General features: G+C 38.9%; 1 protein-coding gene across 1 annotated transcript in view; it reads right to left on the bottom strand.

Annotated features, from left to right (window-relative positions):
• Window positions 1-23,007, bottom strand: part of LOC145435051 (perlucin-like protein) — a 75,665-nt gene extending 52,658 nt beyond the window's left edge. The window contains exons 1-3 of the mRNA XM_080312333.1: window positions 22,712-23,007; window positions 17,863-17,924; window positions 4,208-4,350 (exon numbers count right to left, since the gene is read on the bottom strand). Coding sequence (XP_080168459.1) covers window positions 4,208-4,350; window positions 17,863-17,920 — 201 coding nt within the window. The 5' untranslated portion in view covers window positions 17,921-17,924; window positions 22,712-23,007. The remainder of the gene's footprint in view (window positions 1-4,207; window positions 4,351-17,862; window positions 17,925-22,711) is intronic.
• Window positions 23,008-24,415: the final 1,408 nt, after the last annotated feature.

The raw sequence follows: 24,415 nt of genomic DNA, 5'->3' as shown, positions 1-24,415 counted from the left end.
AAATGTCATGACTTTGAATCACGACTCATACGTCGAAAATTCAATTTGACTTGAATTGTGACTTGACTCGTAACTTGACTTGACTTGACTCGACTTGACTCGAGTCACCTCCAAAAATCGAGTGACTTGACTTGACTCGAGTCACCTTCGAAAATCGATTGACTTGACTTGACTCGAGTCAAAATCTGCAATGACTCGAGATGACTCGTGACTCGAAGGTAGTGACTTGATCCCAACACTGGCCAGAGGTCAGCAATACGTCAAGTGAAGACAGGGTTTATAGCGGTTGTAAGTTGTAGTAGCGAAAGGGTTAATGAATGTGCGGCTCAAATGCGATATTTGCTTCTTTTGAAGCACAATTTTATCTTTAATGCGCATGACACGCAGAGCGGTTGCATCCGATTTTGTTGACTTGGTTTATTGCAGGAACTAGGAGACGTACGACTGCTCGTACGACTGCAAGTATTACAAATGACACTTTTCAAGGTAATTGAGGCATAACAGTTAATTGATAAGTAAGTGGTTACATATTTGCGTGAATATTTCGCAAAGTGAGAACTTATTTGAGTGATACTTTCATACTGTCAACATACGATCGACGACTTTCGTTGTATTCATAAATATATGCGTAATGCGATTTGATATCGGGTTAAAACTAGCTGATGATGGGTTTTAATTTCTTAACTCGAACTTATGTTATCAACAAAAATCGTGGTCTTCGCTATGAGTCGGCAATTCAGTAGGGGTGCTCACACAGTAATTAGCTAATGCATTCCTTATCAACCTGTGTGACGGTTCGCACTTCGCACTTTTGAGAATGAAAAAATTGCAGTTTGATTGACGATGGTCGTGCGAATGAAAAATCCGGATTGAGTGCGAATGAAAATCGTGAACGATTGTTAAATTTTTTTACGTGGAATAATTCAAATAAATCTGATTAGACTATAGTACAAATGCGACAAGTAGAAGACTTTAATCACACTTATTTGAATTCGCGTGCGCCAGATATGTTTTTAGAGCTGTGTTGGGTAGGATTGTGGTGTGCGCACTCTCTATGTCATACATGTCCGAAAAATCGTAGCATACTACTGTAATGAATTCTTTTTCATGATGCCACGAAAACTCGGATTTTGGTGGTAGACTAAAACAGCGGTTCTCAGCCGCCGGTTCGTGGACCGGTGCCGGTCCGAGACGACTTTTCTGCTGGTCCGCCAGGTGTATTACAATTTTAGACCTTAATTTCAAGATGCAATATGTTGAAGGCTTGTCCATTGATGAAATAGCCAAAACATCAAATTTTGAACAGATTCAGAACTTCTTGCGGTAACATTAGGTCTGGAAACATGTTTGGTTTGACTTGAAGTTAAAGCCGTGTCATTTGATGACATGCAAGCGACCAGTACAAGCTGACTCACTAAACCGCGCAGTTTGCGTTCGCTTTGTGCGGGACAGTAACTGCCGCACCCCAAACCTTTCAATTCGAGCGGGACCGAGCTTGAAAGGGTCCAAAATTATTTCGTGAATGGACAGAGTAGCCTAATTATTGGAACTTTATCAAACATTTTTCTCGCGCTTTGCTCGATTTAGTACCACGAAATGTCTTCATTATTGGGTCCTAGTCCTCCAAGAAATACGCACGATATATAGCAATGGGCATTTTGGCGTCAGACACATGATAAAGTGTAGGCTAACATAGGACCCAAATAGTGTGCAAAAATTCGGCAGTGCCCGTTGTTGACCGAAAACTTCGACATAAATATGTCTAATTTTCCATCGGCGCCTAAATGGCTGGTGCCGAATCTCGCTCTCCTGGCAATTTGTACTCCACAGGACAAATGCCATACCGTCATGGAAAAATTATTTACCAGTGCAGAAATAGCGATTTGGAATCGTTAGCGTCTTTTATTTTAGAATGCTTGGGCGATTTGAATATCTAATCACTATATAACAGACAGCAGGTCACAAAACAATAACATGCAATTAGGTAATTGTTGCAACAGGCCCGCCCGAATATGTTCAAGTATTTATTACCTGCCCTAAATTTTCCAAGACGACACCTTACTCAGCTCCACCGGAAAATCTCATACTTCGGAGAGGACAAAGAATTTATGACAATATATATACGATTACCAATATAATTCATCGATTCAGTCACGAATTATAGCAAATTTTCACACTTGGCTCGATTATGGATGACATATACTCTCTGCCTACACTGAATAGAATGAATGTGCTAAGAAGTACTGGTTAAAACATCCATCCAACTGTGGGGTCTTGGGGGCGACACCCACCAGAAATTTGGATTGTCACCTACCGGGTGGCCCAAGACAAACATTTTGTGGGAGGGGCTGACAAAGGGTTTTTTTGGCCCTGATTTTGTGGATGGCCAGCAATGTTGCCTCTAAGCTGCGCGCGTGCGCGGAGGTGCACTGCTGACAAACTCGCCGCGCACAGAATACCGTGTGCCGCGCACAAAAAGGCCGATGAAGTAATGACTTTTTTAGTCGTTACGCACTGTTGTCCAAGGGGCCGCGCAGTTGGTTGGTGAGTGCACGAAGACCCATGAAAAATGAAAGGGAACGTTGGCGGCCAGGTTCAGCTGTTGTCAGGGGTTTTAGTTCGGGAAAGTGTATTCGGAGTAGCCAGAGTAGCTACGTCTGCTGGTAGTGGACAATGAGCAAGGTAGCGCGATATGGTACTAGGTTCGAGGTTCGGCTCCTAAGCACTTCTTCTCTCGCTATTGTCGAATAGAAGTATATTATCGAGTTAGATCGTTAAATCCACGACGTTCGGCGAGTTTTTCTGAGCAAGGCAATTTTATACATCGATTCGGAAGAATCACTACCGTAAAATCATATGGACATAATTAAGTACTATCAAAAACTTCAAAATGGACACTCTCCATCCCCAAATGCTTGGAAAACGGCTGTATAAGTAACGTTTTGGGATGATTTCAATTTTTGAAAGTTCACCGGTCCGCCAAATATTTTATCAAAGTTTACCGGCCGCGAGGTGACAAAGGTGGAGATCCACTGGTCTAAAAGCTGCTTTAATGTAATTAAACTGTTATGAATTCTCCGGTTAGATTGAGCTGAATAGCATAACACACAGTATCGTGAGGTTATTTGCTCTTCTCGTTTACTCGCGAGACAGAAAATGTAAAATCGATAGAAAAACAGAACACAAGTTGCATCAAGGTACATAAGGACGCGAGCTCTAATGTGCCTACTCTCCTTGGACGTTTTTGATTTTACTGACCAAGTCATAAGGCGAAAGCCTCAACACAAACATGTGGGTTTTGCATGCTTTCGACAAACTGGAGCCTACGTTACCTTCTGTGCCAGCTCTCAAAAATGATTCTACCAGAAAGCATTTTGCACTCGCGAAAAATACGCTGTATTTTGGATAGGAGTGCCGAACAGATTTTAAGACCTGGCCATCCAAGCACCAGTAGACGTTCTTGTACAAAAGCCAACAACTTGTTTGGCCGATAAAGGTTTTAGTGAAATGGTTGCTATCCAAACGAGCGAAAAAAGTTGCCTTTTTTAATGAGACACTTGATAGCTTAAGCTACATAGCAGCCAATTTGTTGCTCATCTGAACAAAATGTTGTTAATCACCTTCATTTTCTTTTTGCAGTTTGTGCGAATGAAATTTATTTTACAAAAAAAAAGTGTGAATGGATATCAAAAAGGTTGAAAAGCACTGAGCTAATGTATTCAAGTGGAGATAGAATTTATACCATATATTTATGCTCACACGCAGATACAAGCGGTGTTCTCCACCCTTTATTATTGTATTAACGAAAAATGTCGTACGGAATAGTTCTATTCGGTGTCAGCACACCAAAACTGCGACACGAGGTAAGATATCGTTTAAATATAACAAGGTATTATCCAGTTTCATGGACAAAAGCCTTTCTGTGTATACGATATAGTAGTAATCGAAGAACGTCGTCGCCTTCGCCGTAAAACATTGTTTTTGGTCCGCCAACGTGTATGATTAAATTGTTTGCGGTATTCATGGTGTTTGTCGACTGCAATGGCATTTCATGCTTAGAATACTTGTACTTTTCATCCATGAACATTATAATCAAGACGAATTACAGAAATTTAAGAAAGAATTCTCATTGGAACTACACGATAAATGGCACGATTTGTGAATTCAATTAGTAATACAGCATCAACACATTCTAATGCATAATTACATGTTCGTCAGCGTTGTCGATCGTAACAAGATTCGCTCCCAAATTTTGACAACTTTGCTGTGCATTTTCCCACGACAATTCGTCAGTCGAAAAATAGTAACATCTCGAATAATTTTTCTTCCAGCCTTGTGGACATGAAATACCTGAATTAGCGGAAACGAATCAAAAGTTAAAATTATATCTCTGTGATATATAGATTGAATCTTAGTATACTGCTGGATTATTTTTGTGTTAGTCGTTACAATTGTCAAGCCTAAATTTTGATTCTTCCTAAGCTCTGGGATGATCTGTATCGACCAACTTACGAACGGTTTTTTCTGTATCAAACAGTTCCATGCATTTTGAAAATACCTGCGTGGGACTTATCAAATTTGCAAGGGTGTGTCAATGTATAATGCGCTGGTTACGTAATTTTCAACAGCTGCATTCAAACGACAGGTCATATCAGTTACAGCAAAACATTCATGACGATGAATTATTAGTATTAACTTGAGATACATGTCAGGTGTGCCTATATGGCCATATCCTTAAAAAAATATACATAGCTTATTTATACCAGATCATTTATAGATGACAAAGTGCTCGTCCGACGCATGCGACGTAACGAAAACTGACAGTTGATCACGTGACATTTGAGCATGTAATATTATAGCCCCCAAATTAACCAGAACCAGAACCTGAGCATTAACCCAGCTTAAGCATATCCGTAACTAAGAGATGACTTGCACACTGACATCGATCTCATGAAAAATCAGTCTACATGTGAAGCGGAAGAGCTACAGAATGGAAGAGATGTAGCGGCATGAATTCGTGCGAATAGCGAATAAAAATTTCAATATAAATGAATCTACCATGAAACATTCTATGCTTTAAAATAATAAAAAGATTTTAGAGGAATATGTGGGTGGCTTGGTCCTTTTTCGCCGTTCCCGGCTATGATAATATGTCGAAGCTGTCATTATACGCGGGCCAATCTGCGTATTTGCGTATCTGAGTATTTGGTCACGTGATATCTCATAGCCAATCAGAACACAGTAAAAATATGGGTGTGGTTACAATAAGAGAGAGGTTGTGGTTGCACGATAGACTACACTACATGGTTCCAGACGACTGACGCTGATCATTATTGCGCAACATGATTGCGTTGGGACCCGAAGCCCGGTTATTGCTCGATTTAGATTGAATATGTCCAACATGATTGTTATGCATATTAGTTAGATTTGACCCCATAGCTAACAAACTACCAAGAAATTGCGAATTGTGAATTGCGCTGACTAGAAATTTTAGAATTTTATTTATACGTTGACGATGTGAATTGCGTGACAGCACCTATGACTCATAACTCGAGTTGGTTATGTGCAACACGAGACCAGACATGCGGTGATTACTTCATAAATGTGATCGATTGCGATTACGATTATTTCTGAATCATGCGATTGCGATTACGATTACAGCAAAATCAGGAATTATTATATTACGATTACATTGGAAAAGTGATCACGATTACTCACGATTACATTTATTTTGCATCTTAGTAGTTATATTGGAAGACAATACATGAATTGCGCTGAAAAGGCCTAATGAGATAACAACTTTCATTTAAAAAGATGCGACATTTGCTTGTTACGTCATAATGTACCCGTTCCTATTTTATAGAGGACGATTTATCGCCCCCAACGATTTGCATTCTTGCAGGGTCCATAACTGTCGCACACCAAATTCCCCAATAGGGTGCGGAGCGTGGTCGGAGGAGACTCAAAGTATTTCGTAAACCAACATAAATTATAGAGTATTTGCGAGAGTACATTAACTTGAAAATTCTCTTTGAACTTTGCGATTTAAATGTATCTAGATAGCTTGATTTTGAAATGCATACGTCTCCCCCTCAATAAATAAAGCATGCATAATTCATATAGTCAGGGCCGTAACAGCACTTCGTCAGCCCCCCCCCAAAAACTTTGGTCTTGGGCCCCCCATAGTGTTATAGACCGAACGTCTGGGGGGCTTCGCCCCCCAGACCCCCCTCCGGCGATACACTGTTTACCACTATTCATCATTTTCATTGGGTGTTTCTTTAGTGGATCAGCTTTAGTCGCCTTAGCGCGCGAAGCGCGCAAAATTTCTAGTATTCATGATTTCATCGGTCAGTATGATCGGGAATTGCATACATTGTTATCAATTTTTATCTTCTCTCTGCTCACGTAATCAGATTTGCCGGTAGAGCTTAGTGAGGTGTGTTTGAAAAGGTAGGACCACTCAATAATAATTAAACATCTTCGGGCGTATACCCGTTGGCAGGAACAAAACAGCACCTCGTCAGGCCCCCAAAAACGTGGGTCTTGGGCTCCTATAGGGTGATAAAACGCCCCCCCCCATCACGTTGTTCGCGTTTGTCACGAAATTACCCGTCCTGTATTGTGAGCCAGCGCCAAGCGCGAAAATTTTCGATAATTTATGATAAAATCGGTCAATCAGGTCGGCGACTGCATACATAATATGCTATCAATATATTGTCCTCTCTACTCACGTAATCAGATTTGCCGGTAGAGCTGAGTGAGGTGTGTTTGAAATGGTAGGACCACTCAATAATAATTAAACATCTTCGGGCGTATACCCGTTCGCAGGAACGAAACAGCACCTCGTCAGGCCCCCAAGAACGTGGGTCTTGGGCTCCCATAGGGTGATAAAACGACCCCCTATCACGTTGTTCACGTTTGTCACGAAATTACCCGTACTGTATTGAGAGCCAGCGCCAAGCGCGAAAATTTTCGATAATTTATGATAAAATCGGTAAATCAGATCGGCGACTGCATATATAATATGCTATCAATTTATTGTCTTCTCTACTCACGTAATTAGATTTACCTGTAGAGCTGAGTGAAGTGTCTTGAAAACGGGAGGGCCCGTAAATAATGATTAAACATCTTCGGGCGGGCGGAACCGTTGATATGACTTCGTTACATGATGTTATTTCGTGACTTCCAGTCTGCTATATCAGAAAATATAGAACCGCCCAAACGTAGGCTTCTAAACTAAGAGAACCACACGATTTCAAATTGGTATTTCTTCACTGGCATAAAATTTTTCCCAGCGGGATGGCATTTGTCTTGTGAGGTTCAGATTGCAAAGACATGAACATTCGGCGCCAGTCATTTAGGCGCCTATGGACAATTAAACCTATATGTATTTTGTATATATAGCGAAGTCTTTGATCTGCATAAGGGCATAGACCTTTTCGGCCAAGCTTTTCTCGCTGCCAATCGTTCTGGCACACTTCTTGGAGTCGCATGTTATATGGCCTAAAACTTGATTGTATGTCTTGGTGGGTCGTGGCGCGGTAATGGCCCAATACCCAATAAGAAAGATAAATGGCTACGTGAATTCGCGCGCAGCGCGAAAAAATTTTGAAAAATTGCATAAATTTTCAAAAAATACTCTATGATTTATGCTAATTCACGAAATAATTTTGGGCCCCCCACCCAGCTCGCTCCCCCCCAATTGGGGGGTTTGGGGTGCGGCAGTTACGGTGCTGCATATAGTAATAGACATTTTGGTGCCAGTTAATACCGCGCCCCGACACACCAAAAGACATATGCACTTTCGGGCAACATGCGACTCCACGAAGTGCGCTACTAAAGAAAGACATTGGCCGAAACTTGGGGTATGTATCCATTGTCAATAGCCGCGCTGGGTGGGTGTGACTAACTATCGGGTCCTTCCAATCTGAGCCCACGATTCCAATGCCACAGAGCATTAGACATGGCAATATGTGTGTGTGTCTCACGAACGTTTTTCTTTTGGTCTGCTACGTTTGGTCCACGACAATATTTTTTGAATATATAACAGACCGGCGAGGTCACAAATTAACCACATACACTAAAGTATTTATTGCAAAATAACAGATGTTACAATTATGAATTACGCGCCACTTTCTCTTCAGGTAAATCTGACCATCGGGTGCTCAGATAGGATTAAAAATGCATTATAATGCAATTTCCAATATTATTGACCAAATTAAATCTTCAACTTGAAAATTGACTACCGTGAGGAGTCGAGGGCGATTTTTCTGTTTTGATCCTGATTCTAGCTACAACCCACACTAACATAGTATATAAGCCGATGGCTATATGGCAGCAGGTACAAATGTTCAGTAAGGGAATTGTGAAATAGCGAGTGGCGCCCGTTTTAAGTAGAATAATATGAGAATAAGAGAAGGTGAACATCAAATTCTGCCTTCAATTTAATACAGAAAATGTAATGCAAGCTACCAGTACGAGACACGGCAGAAAACGGCTCGGTTATGGTATATATATCAGCAGCTGTTGATTTTTAATGTTTTGTTGTGGAAACCATAATGTTTTTTTTACGAGTACAAAATTCCAAACCTTTGTCTGGTGTACGTTCGTACCACATAGACCTACTGCTCGCCAAGCAGCAACGGTCAAACTGCGTTTTACTAAGCATAGCCAAACATCCATACAAAAGTTGCTATTTTAAACTAGCCAGAGAGGTGATTAATTATCCTGCTGCGAGGTAGTAGCGTCTGAAATGTATTGATAACCCGATATAGAGCACGGCGAGTGTTCTTACAATCACACTAATGTACATCGAATATCTATTTACAATGTGTGGATACTTCTTACGCAAAGACGAGCAAGTCTAATAGGCTACTTTTAACGTAATAATGAGTAGCGGCATTTGAAAATCAGACGTTTGTTCTCTCAATACTGGTAATCGTTCTTTCACAATGAAATCGATTGAATATTGGAAGTAGACAATTACGATTACGATTACTTCGGAATTTTTTCGCATGTAATCGATTACGATTACTAATCGCGATTACCCCATGTCTGCACGAGACGTCCCCTCGCCGCCCGCGCGCTCGCTATATCAAAAAATTGTCGCGTCGCACCGCCCCGCCGCTCGCTATCAAACATTTGTCGCGCCATTACCACCCGCGATTTGGAACAATTACGTAACCCTACCTAGCCTATGAAGAAGTTGCAAATGATTACGTTATTTATCACAGTTGAAGCATGTACGAGGTAATATATGGCTTCCGCTATTATACATGTGGCGCGTTGCGACGGCCACTACGCCGCTGTTGATTATTGGCGAGTTATTCTCATAATATTGAAAATTTGCTTGATATTGTGAATGTCTCATTATCTTTGCTAAATAATCAATTATCTTGTGTTTTTGATGAAAATAATTGGCTTGTTGTACAAAAGACGTTCACAGTTATAAGCTACATAACGTGATTTCAATGCTTATTTAAAACATAATAATTAATCTCACAAAGTCTGAACCAAAATTTAAAATCCCTATATTTCATTAAATGTAATTGTCCTACCAGTGTTCATTTTTCTCGTAATATTGAATATCTGCTTAATATTATGAATATCTTATAATTTATGGTAAATCAATTGACTGTTTATTCAACTCACAAAATAATATAGTATTCTAGAACTACGGTATTTTTTAAAATCAACAACTAGAACGAGATTTTCTAAATTATAGACAACCCTGGTCTATGTGTATGACAGATTTGGGTGTAAATCAGGAAGTAAGCATAAAATAGGTGTATTTAGCAGGTTGCACCATAATGTAGGATGTAAATCAAGAATTTCTGTATATTGAAGGCTTGTAGCTCTAAGAAGATCTTGGTATAGGACAGTGGTTCCCAACCTTTTTCATCTCGTGCCTCCCTTGGCCGAAATTTGAGCCAAAATTCCCCCCTTAGGAGAAATATATCCGATGATTAAAAAGGTCATTTTACTGCGCAAACACCTTGACCTTGGATATTGTCAAATTAATAAAAATCTAAATTGTCGTTGCGGGCCGCCCAAAATGCTCTGGCGGGCCGCGTGTTTGTGACCTCTGATTTACAGTCTATATACATGCAGGCGTATTTCTGTTGTTAAGTGATTAGTTGATCCAACTATTTGCTTGATTTGGCTATGGTACCATAGGTATCTCACCCTATAAATATTGTAATTGAATTGAAAATAGTCCACTCGAAGAGTGTTTTGAATCGAAAAATATGTGCCGTTATATACCTTGATACAAGCCCTATACTTGACATGTTTTTGGTGCAAAATGGAATTAAGAGGGAGCACATTGATTTACGGCAGGGTAATTCGTTTATGTATATTTTCAACATTTCTGTGAATTGTGTCATGTTCATGTTGTCAAGTTTACCACAGTACCAGCGGTGTGAGTAGATATGGATTACCTATTGTCGATCTAGCAATTGGATGTGCCGTAGGATCAGACCATGAGGATGTGATCTAATTCTTTATAGTAATTTCATCTGAAGATATCATGTATTTGTAGATCTAGTGATGAAACCTCACTTGCAGATAAAGTTATGTAATGTGTGCGTCTTGTTTTGCCGTTGACCTAGGTTTCAATTACTTGGAAATTTGATTTTGGTAAAATGTCCAATGTAAACTGGTGGTTGTGCCTTTTTATTAAGTGCATATGATCACATGCTTTTCAATTTCAGTATTCTCGAAAAAGCTGTGCAAAAGTCGAATCCCTGGCAAACGGTAAAGGCATATGGTTTGTTCAGGAGAACACCAACTTCGTGCTGAGGCTCATCAGGGGATTTAGAGGATTATTACTACTTTTTGTCATCGTTGATAAGTTTCATGCTATTCAAAAGGCCACCCTAACAGAACAATTGAAGACGTCAAGCTGCAGTTGCGAGAAGAATTCAATTGATGTGGCGCCAATTGGCCGAATATCATCTCTCTCATGAAGTAGGCCTACACTCACGTCAGACGTAATCAGTTAGAGTTACTGGAATTCGGTGGCGTTGATGAAATTTTGATGAGTTGCACGACATTGGACTGGTCAGTTCTTTTATTCCTCACGGATGACTTTGATATGCTGTCATAAACATGAAATACACAGAGCGATAACCATGAATTGGAGGCTAATCGCGCGGAGCATGAAAAAATTTCAGTTGACCGCAGCTTCACGTTCTCCTTGAGTGCCCTTCTAGAACCACTGATGTACACTGTTCCATTCAACTAGAAATTTTTCAGCTCTTCAAGATTGAATTATATTAGAATTTTAGCAGTTTTTACCTAATTAGATTAGACATAGTCAATTTGCAAAAACTAGAAAATTGACAGAAATTATGCATGACAAAGGAATACAGCAAAATTCAAGTTTAGTTGATATGAATATGAATGAGAATGGTTAGCGTTCGTACGACACGGCTAAAATGTCTTTCCGCTGCACCTGATGTCGCGCGAGAGGGGTATTATTGATAGTTAACTGCAAAATGCCGCGGACAATGAGGCATTTTCAGAAGAATAATGAATAAGATTAAAATTAAAATGATGAAGTATCGAAACATTCACCAAATTATATTAGAATTAGATTAATGAGATTTTGCACTACTTGAGTGAAATTAGGCAACTAGAATTATTGAGTTGTGCAAGTCTGCGCTGTATATTGATACCATATGCTATTAATAGTCATTTACTAATTGCATGAAGGAAATCTAATTGTGCTCATTGCTCATGTCAAGATAAGTTGGTGAATAACTATGTATTTTAATATGAATAATATGGTGGAATCTACTTACTCTGGCTAATATGTATAAGTGATGTGCATGTTCATGACGAACCGCTTTGATTCACGTGTTGTTATTCTCGATAGATCAGAGAAGTACGTGGAAATGCTTCTCATTGTTGATAAAGGTTTTAGGAGTGCAGACACATTAAGAGATTTGTATTATGTTATCTAATTAAAGGGGCTCTGCCCTCTAAAAATGATGTGGTCTCAAATTGAAGGGAGAAACGAAAATAAAAATTTAGCCACAGCCATTTCCTTCAGAACGCCACCGTAATGAAGCTGCAATTTATTGAAATTTCCATAGGACCTTCATGCTCCAGCTGCCGCGGCTGCTTCACCCGTTACATGGCACGATGTCTTCAACGTCGCACTTGCTCGACGCGATAAGGCAGTCACGCAGAGAACGAACTTTAGATGCTTGTCAGCCAATGTTATGAAGGAAGTATGTCTAAGTTTCGTTCTCTTCGCTGACTGCCTTATTGCGTCGAGCAACTGCGATGATGAAGACATCGTTCCCGTAACGGGTTGAGCAGCTGGCCCTGTGGAAATTTCAATAAATTGCAGCTCCGTTACGGTGGCGTTCTGAAGGAAATGGATGCGGCCAAAATTTTGGTTCGTTTTTCTATTCAATTTGAGACCACATCATATTTAGAGCGCAGTGCCCCTTTAACAGTGCTACAGTACACTGTGTAGATATCCAGAGAAATTCTATGTAAAAGAATCATTCGATAGGCCCATGATCAAAATACTTGAGGCGTCCCAAAACGAAGGTATATTATGCTATACTAAGCAAATACGGTGAGTGGCGACATCATTTAAAAGGGTACGGCGCTCTGAAAATGATGTTGTCTCTAATTGAAGCACATATCGAAAATTGATTTTTGGCTGCAGCCATTTTCTTCAGAAACTCAATGTACTGGAGCTTCAAATATATGAATTTTGTATAAGACCAACTAGAGATATTATATTCTTTTTTTCGCCTGCACCATCGAGATGCTTTGACGACGGAGTTGCGATACGGCCCCGTGAGGTCATCTAGTCTGCGCCCCCATTTTTTCTCCTCCATGCTATCGGTGATTGCTGAGCGCCTAGCAGGATAGCTGCGGATACCAATTTTCGAGTCTTTGGTATGACCCGGCCGGGGATCGAACTCACGACCTACCGCTCGAGAAGCCGGACGCATGACCATTACACCATAGTGTCCTATATGGTGTCGACACAAGCAAATCTCACGCCTCAGTGAAATTGTATCACGTCACAATTTCCATTTGGCTACAGGAATTTGACGGTCATTTTTGACCGGCTTGTCGAGCATTAAATTTGGTAAAACGGGTTTCAATCGAAAGCTGACTCTGCACTGATTACGAAGATATAAATTTTATTCCGCTCGTGGCCCTGGAACTCCCGCAATCAGCCTCGAATTTTTGATTGTTATGAAGATTGGCATTGGGACGTAACAATGCTGAACAATGCTGGCTGGCTCTTTTTCTCTTGAGCTACTCTCTCGTTTCGCCAGACAGCATTGTTGCGTCCCAATGCCAATCTCCATAACAATGAAAAATTCGAGGCTGATTGTGGGAGTTCCAGGGCCACGAGCGGAATAAAATTTATATTTTCGTAATCAGTGCAGAGTCAGCTTTCGATTGATACCTGTTTTACCAAATTTAATGCTCGGCAAGCCGGTCAAAAATGACCGTCAAATTGCCTGTAGCCAAATGCAAATTGTGACGTGATACAATTTCACTGAGGCGTGAGATTTGCCTGTGTCGACACCATATAGGACACTATGATTACACTATCTCGTTAACGTGGCCGCGCGTCATTGATACTTGACCCGTTGCGAATTCTCTGGCGCGATATCTTCACCATCGCACTTACTCGACGCGACCTCCACATCATAGCTCAATTTTTGATGTGGTATATGGCAAATATCTGTTACGACACTGTGTTTGATTCCAAATGATACATCCCACTTGCAACATATGCATGTTCTCCATACTGTGGAGGCTCTGTTGTACACTACCGGTATCCTGCTGCGACATTGCCGTTTGTTTGAATAGGGAATTAATATAGATGCATAATTTGTATAATAACGAATGCGCAATGCTTAACATTGAATGCGCAACTTGAAAATTGGTTCACAGGTGTGGGACATTATGAAAATGGAACATATCAAATTTCATCACACATTTCATGATGGAACGCCTTTAAAACGAACGCAGTTCTATACCGACTTCGCGTGAATCTGTTTGCGGGAGCGTAGCACGTACCTATGCATAGTCAACTCTAATGGCGGAATTACAGATGTAATTAAGTTTCAACACTTTCAACACAATGATTCGTCTTGCTTCCTATAACATCCCACCCGAAGCCCTCGTTATTAGGCTGTGATCTCAGCCTGAGCTATGTCTTGAAGCCTACGAGACTCTGCAAATTGTTTCGCTTTATTCTGTCCGTTTCAATTTAAGATAAGGAAGCCCATTTCACTCAATGTATCGATGCCTACGGTACTCTACAAAATTTTCTGATTAATTCTCTCTATGTTAATTTATCATAAGAAAGATGATTTGACTCCTAAAGTACGAAATACTTGTTCGCTTGAGGTAAGCCGCAGCGCTTGGAGTGGAATTTTACGAGGTATGTGGACTCATTTCGAAGGGCTCTATGCCATAGGAGCATACTTTACGCTCCAATTCGATTCCCACACATTCCATATAATTACTAACAGAACCATTGAGTAACAGCCTTGAAATTTTGCGTAGTACTAGATGGCATGTATACAATTTCATGACATCCGACAGTACGACGGAGACTATCAAAATATCGAAAGAAGCCCTCTATTCTTTTCTGAAATAATCAAGGTTTTATCAGGACTTCCCTTCATATAAATTCCAGCAGAATCACTAATAACCTCTCAAGTTTACTCAATTTACTCTAATTTGATACTCGAGTACTAAATCCCTATTTTCCGCAAGTATGATAGAGGCAATCGCTCGATACTCAACGATTCGTAATATTGCTGGAATACAAGTACAATTAGGGATTAAAAAGTAACCAATATAGGTGGTTATGTTTGTAGATTATTTACACTTCTACTTATCTGTTTTTCAGGAGAAACTACCTACTTTTAGGACTTTATATTTTAGAGTAGTTTGAGGTTACGTTTGTATTACCTTGACAAGTGCTACCATCAAAAACTACTTTTGCTAAACTCTTACACTTTCACTAAACTTCTACACTGAATCTTGTAAAGTAGATAGAAAAGGAAAACTAATAACATAAGGTAAGTGAGAAGCACGCTAATTTCGATTGCATACAAATGCCACAAACTGCGCTAGCTTTCAGAGTTGTTAAGCATAGAAGTACTCGTACTTCTTGAGAATACCCAAGTAGGTTTTTTGCCTACATGCACCAAATACTCTCAAGTCCTTATGATATTGGAGTACATCAACTTCATGATAGCTACAGTATTAAACAGAAATAGATCTAGAGTACTAACGTTTTACTTACTCGGAAATGACTACTTCTACCTTATTCTAAAGGATTCCTCGCTTGGAGCGAAATTTTATGTGGTTTTGGATAATATCCAAGATGTGGGCTCACTTTGAAGGGTACTTCGTAAAACTCAAATATTGCGCAGTGAGAGTTCGCAAATTCTCGAAGTATTTTTGTTATTTTTATTGCGATAAGTCATTCTGCAGCGCGAAAATGCGTCGTAGGATAGAGATGAAACTAGCACCACTCATCAAGACCACTGAAAACAGTACATTTCAACATTTAGCAGCAGTAAATTTCTAGTAAAGTACAAGAAGTGATGATTTCTGAGTGAGTTAAAAAGTAAATATTGAAGGTATAGTTTACCTGAAAGCCGAAAACTCAGAAATAGAAGTAGATGCAGTGTAAATAGTTAATCACTTGATTAAGTATAGTGCAAGCAGATAAAAACCTATACTTGAGTACTACAAAATGCACGAGTACTTCGCTATCGACTCCCTCCACGTAAAAAGTGACTACGGTTTAAGACTACTTTTACCGATACTCGACAGTTTCAGTTTTAGATAAAATTCGGATTCAAGTAATTTCATAAACATAAGCTAATTACAGGAATTTACTCGAATGTACTATGCCGCGCTGATAAGATTAATTATAATATACTTATCATGTTACAGTGATTTTTCTAGTGTAGAAAATCTTTAAAATGTAGTAAGCAGGCCAATATGAAGATATTCGTTGAGCTGAATAAACATAAAAAATACTCTAGACTACTTTATCGGTACTTGACAGTTTCAGTTTTAGATAAAATTTTTCCCTTTCACCTATAATTACAACTCCTCGCTATCCAAACATGTTTAGAATATATTATTTGAGATGATGTGAGCCCGTAAAGTACTCAAGTAGCTTTTCGTAGGATATAGATGAAACTGACACCACTCACCAAGACCACTGACCCACTGAAAAAAGTAAATTTCAACATTTTAGTAGCAATAAAGTCCTACTAAGGTGTGTCACCAGCTGTGTACGCACAGCTTCGGCGTTGACAGCCAACAACAGCTGCTGTTGAACGCTCTTTCTCCATTCTTGGCAAGCTACTTAGTAAGGACAGACACCTTCTACCCGAGAATGTAGGAACGTGTCTGTCGTTGTACTACAATTTTTTTTAATTATTTTCACCATAATAGATGGTGTAACTACTACTATGCGACGCAATGAAAACTGACAGTTGATGATGTGACATTTGAGCATGTAACGTTATAGCCCCCAAATTAACCAGAACCAGAACCTGAGCCAGAACCCACCTTAAGCATATCCCTAACCAAGGGATGAGTTACGCGCTGACATCGATCTCATGAAAAATCAGTCTACCCAATTCATTTCAATATATATCAATTTAAGTTGTGAGTCAAGTCACGCGAATTGTTAAAGTAACTTGAGTAACGTCGAATGATCCTAAATTTTTCCATGTCAAGTCAATTCCATGACACATAATATTTTCAGTTCGTGTGTCTGGAGTTCATGTGCGATGCATATTTATATTCAATTGATATTGGCTAAACCTCGCCAAATTTGTCAAATATAATGACATTTGATAATTCACGGTTGATTATGATTCCTTTTGTCGTTAAACAGGGTGAATTGTCACAATTGAGCTCGCGATTTCGCTCTTTAATCAAGGCCTATATAGAAGCAGTCGCGATAGCTCAGGTGGTATATGCTATTTAAATTAGAAGTTACGGTTTTCTCTTAGTGAAGTTATTGAACTACGATCAGACTTGGTTCAAAAGACAGAAGTTAAACAATCAAAAATTATTTTTAACTTTGCGTATCGTTTTCAGCATTCCTAAAGACAGAAATCTCAGTCAGAAATTCAGCATTCTTGTTCACATGCCCACAACATACCTATTGGACCAGGGAAATTACATGCAAAAAATGTAAATCTATCGAGCATATCGATACGCTTCTGAGAGAAGCATTTGCAATAGGCTACCGTCTCGCTTCGCACAATTGACTAAAGAAATTCAACAGCAACGCTCGTATTAAATGAATGTAAATAAATATAGGTTCGGCATTTCCGAATTCCGATAACTTCCAGCCTTGCTAATCCTCATTAGTACGGCAAGATTTAGCAACTTTGGCACCATTTTAGAGCTGGCGGGAGCTTCCGTTACACTCAGAATTTATGTAGCATGATATTTTAAGCTGTTTGTAGTATCATATAATGCAACTTTTTCTATTTTTCAAGCAACTTTTTACTGCAACTTGAATGAAGTATTGCGCAAAATCCAAAGAAGTGATTTAAAAACATGCTATACGAGTATTTCAAGTATGGTTCTCTCTTTGATTTGCTTAAATTCTATTCACGCGAATATGGAGCTTTCCAGGATCCTATCATCACCGGTTGACTGGATATGTAGAAATAAGAAGATAAATTCCAATATTAGTAATATTTTATAGACATATCCAACCAAGTATATAATTATAGGTCACTGATAGTTGCCCAATCTATGTGATTGTCACCTACAAAAAGTTTCATGTAAGATTTTATGGCATAATATAAATAAGCTTACCCAGTGTAATACAAAATAATGTGAAGAAGATCCACTGTGTTGAAACTTTCCCCATCATAGTTCTGTGAAAAGCAACAGGAGAATTGAAAACTATCATTAAATTTATAATTTCTTTTCCTGAATCTAGATTACTAGACCAATCAGTATATATATAGGACGACAAAATCAGTTGCAAAACGATAAACAGATCGGTGACAAATCTGCTTATATATCACAATATTGCTTCCCAGCGAAACAGTGCCCAATGCTATGCGTCCTTGTTTTTGTAATTAAAGTCATTAAAGCGTAGCATTTGGAGTAGCAATTCTTAACCGTTTCTCAAATCGGGCCCTACTATTCTTTTCAACTCGATGAAACATGTAGTAAATGTCATTTTACCTGAAAAATTGGACTTACATTTATAGTGGAATGACTTAGAGATAGTAAATTTATTTTTCATATTTTTTTGCCCCTGAAAAAGGTTCATGTGCCCGAGAAGGCCATAGCCCACAGGTAGACAACCACTGATTTATAACATATGAATTCAGGTCTAAGGTCGATCTGGAACAATCTGTCCTGCGTCACCTGGTGCTGACAATATTTAGTTATTCGCAGAGATATGTTCTTATGCTATTACACTGGTCTACAAATTTTAAAAATAAAAATTGCGACAAATATTTTGATGACTGATTCAGGCTAATTTCTGGTTGCTGAATCCAATTCCGAGCTGAAAATTGCTCTATCACGTCAGGATTTTTCGCTGTGGATTTTGCCTAATTTCTTAAACTATTCAAATTTTGACTCTCATTAGTGAACTTTCGGTGAGCGTATACCAGTAACAGATCAATATAAAAATAATTTTCGATGAAACCTGGACTGTTATAACACGGAATTACAGAGTGTTCGATGAACTTCAATTTTGTGGTTCTCAATCTTTGTCCAATGAGGACCACGCGTCGGCTTTCCAGAATATATGTGGATATCATCTTTATACATCACGGTTGGTTTTACGTTTCCTTTCTGTAGATCCATACTTAATTACCATCGTTTTCCTGACATCTCTGACGTACAGACTTAATCGGCCAATGATTTTCGTGATAGCACCATCCTTGTTCGTGATACGTAAACTTTGGGAACAATAACATTACAATATTCGTATATAGAGTGAAAGAAAACTGTAAGCTCTGACAAATGATCCAAATGAATGTTCGTGTAAGCTTGCTTTGAAACATTAAATGCCACAGGATGTTTGCTTATCCAAAGAACCGAACGGCTTATAAGTAGGATTGCATTTAAAACAAACTTGTTCAAAACAAGGCCCTAGTTTAAAACATTTTTATTTTATTTTTATTTTTCAAGTAATGACGTCACGAAAATTCAATTGTGACATCATAGTGAGTTGACATTGACAATTGAAAATATACGGTGAATATAGCTCCTTTGAGTAAATATCTATGTACTATGGCTGTTGAACCGACTATTTTGAGGATTCCAATCATCCCAGTAGCAGGGGTATCGACTTTTATTGCGCACCCTCAGGCTATTTACGTTCATCGCTCACCGCTAGACTATCGCCGTGTGTATTTATGTTCATCGATCACCGCTAGACTACTGCCGTGTGTATTTATGAGCAAATTTCGAAAACTAGGATGTCTATGCTAGACTATATTCGCCAGATATTCTATTATGTGTATTTAGGACTGTGTATTTTCGCGGATAATGCGAGCTCTCAGATAACACTCATCAACGTTGAACTAGGCGCGATTTTTTGATGATGTATTAAAATTCTACGCTGTTTTTTTAAATTACTAATCCACATGAGTCGAGATGTCGTTAAGTAAATTATTTTTAGGTATTAATCATTACGAAAAATTCACGAAGTTCCGATACACTATATTTTAATTTTTAAAAATTACTAATCCGCATGAGTCGAGATATCCCTAATTAAATCATTCTTAGGTATTAATCATTAAGTCGCTTCCGTAAATCAACAAGACATGATAAGAACTTGCTTTCGAGAAATAATTAGCGGATAATATGAGCTCTCAAATAACACTCATCAACGTTGAACTAAGCGCGGTTTTTATGATGATATATTGAAATTCTACGCACATTTCGCACGATCAACTTCGCATGATTGTATGTGTATTTAAGACTATCTATGTTCACGGGAACACTAGAGCAATATGACACTCATCAACACCGAACTATGCGTGGTTTTGTGGGAATTTATATTAAAATTCTACATACATTCTGCGCGATCAACTACGCATGATTTTAGGCCAATTGAAGACTATCTATGTTCACGAGAGCTCCGACTTTGTATCTTCGCAGATGATATGAGCTCCCAGAAAACACTCATCAACGTTGAAGTAGGCGCAGTTTTTATGATGATATATCATAGTGATTGGGCAGCAACATCATCTCTAATTAATTAATATAAAATGCGATTTTGAGGGCAGACAGATCGCGGTTTCGATTTCCGAGGTCTCCACATTTTAAGACTTATTATCAGCTCGCAGTATAAACTGAATAGGACTTCATTCTGCCTGCATAATTTTTGCATGTCGAGTATAAGGGTAATTAAATCAGTACTAAAATACCAACGGACTAGCCGCAGGCGCGCGATTCTGGGCGCTAAAATTAAACGAACACTTTCGCTGCAGGTACGCGATCCCCTAGGTTTAGGCGAGTATCTAGGTTGTAGGTTCCATTCTTGTAGTCACCACATTTCATACGATTCAATCCTTTTCATGTCACTGGAATAAGGGTAATTAAACCGACAGTGAAACGGCGGCGAGGTCTTATAGCGTAATAATGTAAGCTGCGACGGGTGCTGCTATAATGTTAGGTGCGATTATAGTAGAAAGCCCACGTCTGAACGGCTGTAAGCAGGTGCGCATAGTAACGTAGTAAAACGCATAACAGCAGTCACGCAAAAGTCGATATTGTTTTGTGATGATTTTGATGTTGTTCCTTACCGATTTTGAAGATAGCACACATAATTTCGTAACTAACTACTTCTATTAAACTCCTACACAGAATCTTGTCAAGTATACTGAAAACAGAAACTAATCGAAAAATTCACCTCGCTTAAATTTCGATGTACAAAAAACCATAGACTAAGCTTGCTTTCAGAGTTGGAAACTAAATGCATATCAAAATTTAAGTAGGTTTTCCCCACACGCATTAAATGTAGGCCTACTCAAGTGTTTATGAGGCGGCGAATAGTTCGAAGGTTGTTGGTATCAGAGGACGTCACATAGAATTGTGGAGTTTCTGTAAACTATAATCCTGTGATCCTCCATCTAATTCAATCACTATACTTTTATTAGTCTAAACTAAGTACTGTTAGTAGGCAAACCCTAGGAAAGTATCGTCTGATAAAAGTAGGAGTAATTCGTTATCCGTGAAATAAATAGATAGCGTGCAATATGAGCGGTGCTGCGATGACTGAAAAATACTTTGAATTAATGTATAGAAGTAGCGATTTCGGTCTACATAAAAAGTTAGTCGAGCTCACGCATTTTCCATTTTCAAAAGTCAAATTTTCGATACATTTTTGCTATTTTTCATCGCGGTAACCTAATTGAGTACTCTGAAGAAGTACAAGTAGCACAGTTCGTGGTATTTGTATGACATCGAAATTTACGTACTTTTCGCTTACCTTATGGTAATAGTTTTCCTCTTCTATCTACTGTACAAGATTCAGTGTATAAATTTAGTAGAAATGTAAACACGCTTGAATATGACTAAAACTCACTTAGGCATTACACTATGATTGATTATTTCAGTTAGCAAACATAACAGATGATCACCTAATGAGTGCAAGCGCGAGTTCGCAAGTGGCAAATAAGTTGGATCGCTCGAAATAATAGTCCCGAGTTGCGTAACGTTAATGTTCTTCCCCTAGCTGAGATCAAGGTTTGCAATTTCACCTATGGGAATGAGGTATTAGGAAATACCAATTTGAGTGGTTCTCTACTAGATTAGTGCCTAGCTTTCTTCTTCACCAATACCTGATGCTGTTGGATAAGTTTATGGAACTGACACCTCTCATCAAGAGCAATAAAAAAGTACCTTCACACATTTTATTATCACCAAATTTCTACTAAAGTACAGGAAGTGTAGATTTTCCACCAGTAAAAAAGTAAGTATTAAAGGCATAGTTTGCCTGATAACTGAAAATAATAAAAAATAAAATTAAAAAATGGAAAAGCAAGAAAAATTACATTTTATCCCGGAACGCAACAAGAAAAATCGTATGAATTTTGTAAAGTAGATAGAAAACTACACTATCCCGATGCACTAAAGACTTTTACACTCCGGATTTTGTATAGTATATGCTAATTTCACATTGCGGAGTATTCAGTAAACTTTAATCCGGTGATCCTCCATCCATTTTCAATCACGATCCTCTTATTAGTCTAGGCTTCGAACCCCACACCCACTACGTTTCATAGGAATGTCTCTTTTCTGTGGGTCGCGTTTGTCCCATAGGATTCAAATTGTCAGGACTGCTAGATTGAGTCACAGCATTTTTTTGCTGAAAATGAGGATAAATCGTTTCGGGTTGCTACATATACAAATCAACGTTCGCAAAGCCATTGGAGGAAAGAATGAATTCCAATTCTGAGGCATACACAATAACGCACTGTCCAATTCCACGCTCTAATCAAATTGACTGTCGCGAAAATCTGACTGACGAATTATTGTGAGCACGGGAACATGGCTCGAGGTGCTGATGGACGCAATAGTAATTTAGAGAGGAACGTATATTTGTTCGTCGAATCTTGAGAAGATAAGGGGTTAGGGATAATTGGCAAATTGAATTGGAAACTGTAACATTTCGAAATGCTTGGCGACCCACCTGAAACAGCTCCGCGACCCACCGGCTGGGAAGCACTTCGTTTAAGGAATTTGACTTCGAACTTGTAATCCGAGCATGCAGCGATCCAACCGATATTCCGCACCTACTAACGATCTTCCTTCCAAACGTATTATTTTTGAGCTAATTAATAATGGTATGGTCGATCGCTGGCGTACGGAACTCATTAAAATCCGCCTGTCACAATAAGATAAGTTACGACGTTGTTTTTGGTGTCGAGTAGAAACAACAAAGTAATTTCTAGGGCAGAGCGAAATCGACTACTTAATACCAATCAAATGTTACACAATTCGTACCATGACATCAGGCCGACTCGCAAGGTTGAACATTTTTTTTTAAGATCAGGCAATATTTCCGCATATCAATTATTGGCTGTAGCATACCCATTACCCACTGCTGTGTTGAACGATTGCACTGGCTCGGTTGTGACCCATTTGTATAGCTTTCGTGACCCAGTTCGATCACCACTGAAATATTGTGAATCCAATTCAAAAAGTTAATTTTCACATCGAAACCACGAAAACGGTGGCCTTGGCCATGGTATGGCGATCAACCGAATCTCTGTGGGACAATCCTTCAGACCCCTATTTTGACTATGGATAATTTATCACTTTTTTTTCAATTCCTTTTCAATGACCTAGTAATTATCGGCTTAATAAGCACTAACCATAGTTACTAAAATCAGTGTGCACTGTGCAGTTATTTATTGCCGCGTGAAGCGCGAATTTTGTCAATGTCTGTCACAGAAAATACTTTACTTAATGTTGATTACCGATAAAATGTCGAGACACCATCGACTTTGATTTAAAAATAGGTTTTCTGAAATTCCTCTTATTCCAAATTTCTTTCTGGATTGTCTGAATTATTTTGACGTATACTTCGCGGTACTAAATAATTGTCTCGAGGACCTCAAATAGACTGCGGGCCTCAGTTTGAGAACCACTGGTCTAATTATTGTACTCGATAGACTATAATTCATGATAAGTAGACCATACAACCTCTAACACACCTCATCGCCGATCCCGCTGTAAATACAGCGCCTTGAAAAGCCCAGAGGAAGAGAGAGCCGAACTCTTGAAAGATGGCAGCTAAAGACCAGAAAAAGGAAGCAAGACCGCAAAAGACATTGCGTTAATGCAATTACCGTGTTTGGCGCAAATAACCTTATGAGCGATAAGAGCCAATGTCGTGAATAAAACAACACCATGACAATGCAGCTGTAACAATATATTACTTTGTAAGACATTCTGATGATTTACCATATGTCTGAGCTGTGCTCCAGAGATGAGCATGGATTAGGATTAGGTTTTGAAAAACAGGATTTGTGAAATTTTGTCGGATTTGGATTGGATTTGGATTAGAGATTTTTTTTCAGAATAGATTAGGATTTGGATTGGATTTATCTATTTTCTGGGAGATTGAAATGTCGTGTGGCGAATGGCGACATACTTTTTCCAGATCAGTTAATAATGTACTTATGGTTACTAAGTTATCTTGTATCAAGTGAGTCGTTGGTTGTGAAAGAAAATTTTCGAATCCCTCCATTGCATAAATTGGTATTTTTTCTGAATTTCCAGTTGGAATCGGATTAGGATTGAACATGGACTGGAATACGAAAAAGTTATCGATTAGGATTTGGATTTGGATTTGAAGCTTCGGATTTGGATTGGATTAGGACATAGAAAT

Source organism: Botryllus schlosseri, chromosome 3, assembly GCF_051294905.1.
Source record: "Botryllus schlosseri isolate E-star chromosome 3, Bs_hap1, whole genome shotgun sequence".
In the NCBI taxonomy this organism is placed as follows: domain Eukaryota; kingdom Metazoa; phylum Chordata; class Ascidiacea; order Stolidobranchia; family Styelidae; genus Botryllus; species Botryllus schlosseri.
Note: the sequence above shows the minus strand (reverse complement) of the source record. Positions and strands in the feature narration are given on the sequence as shown.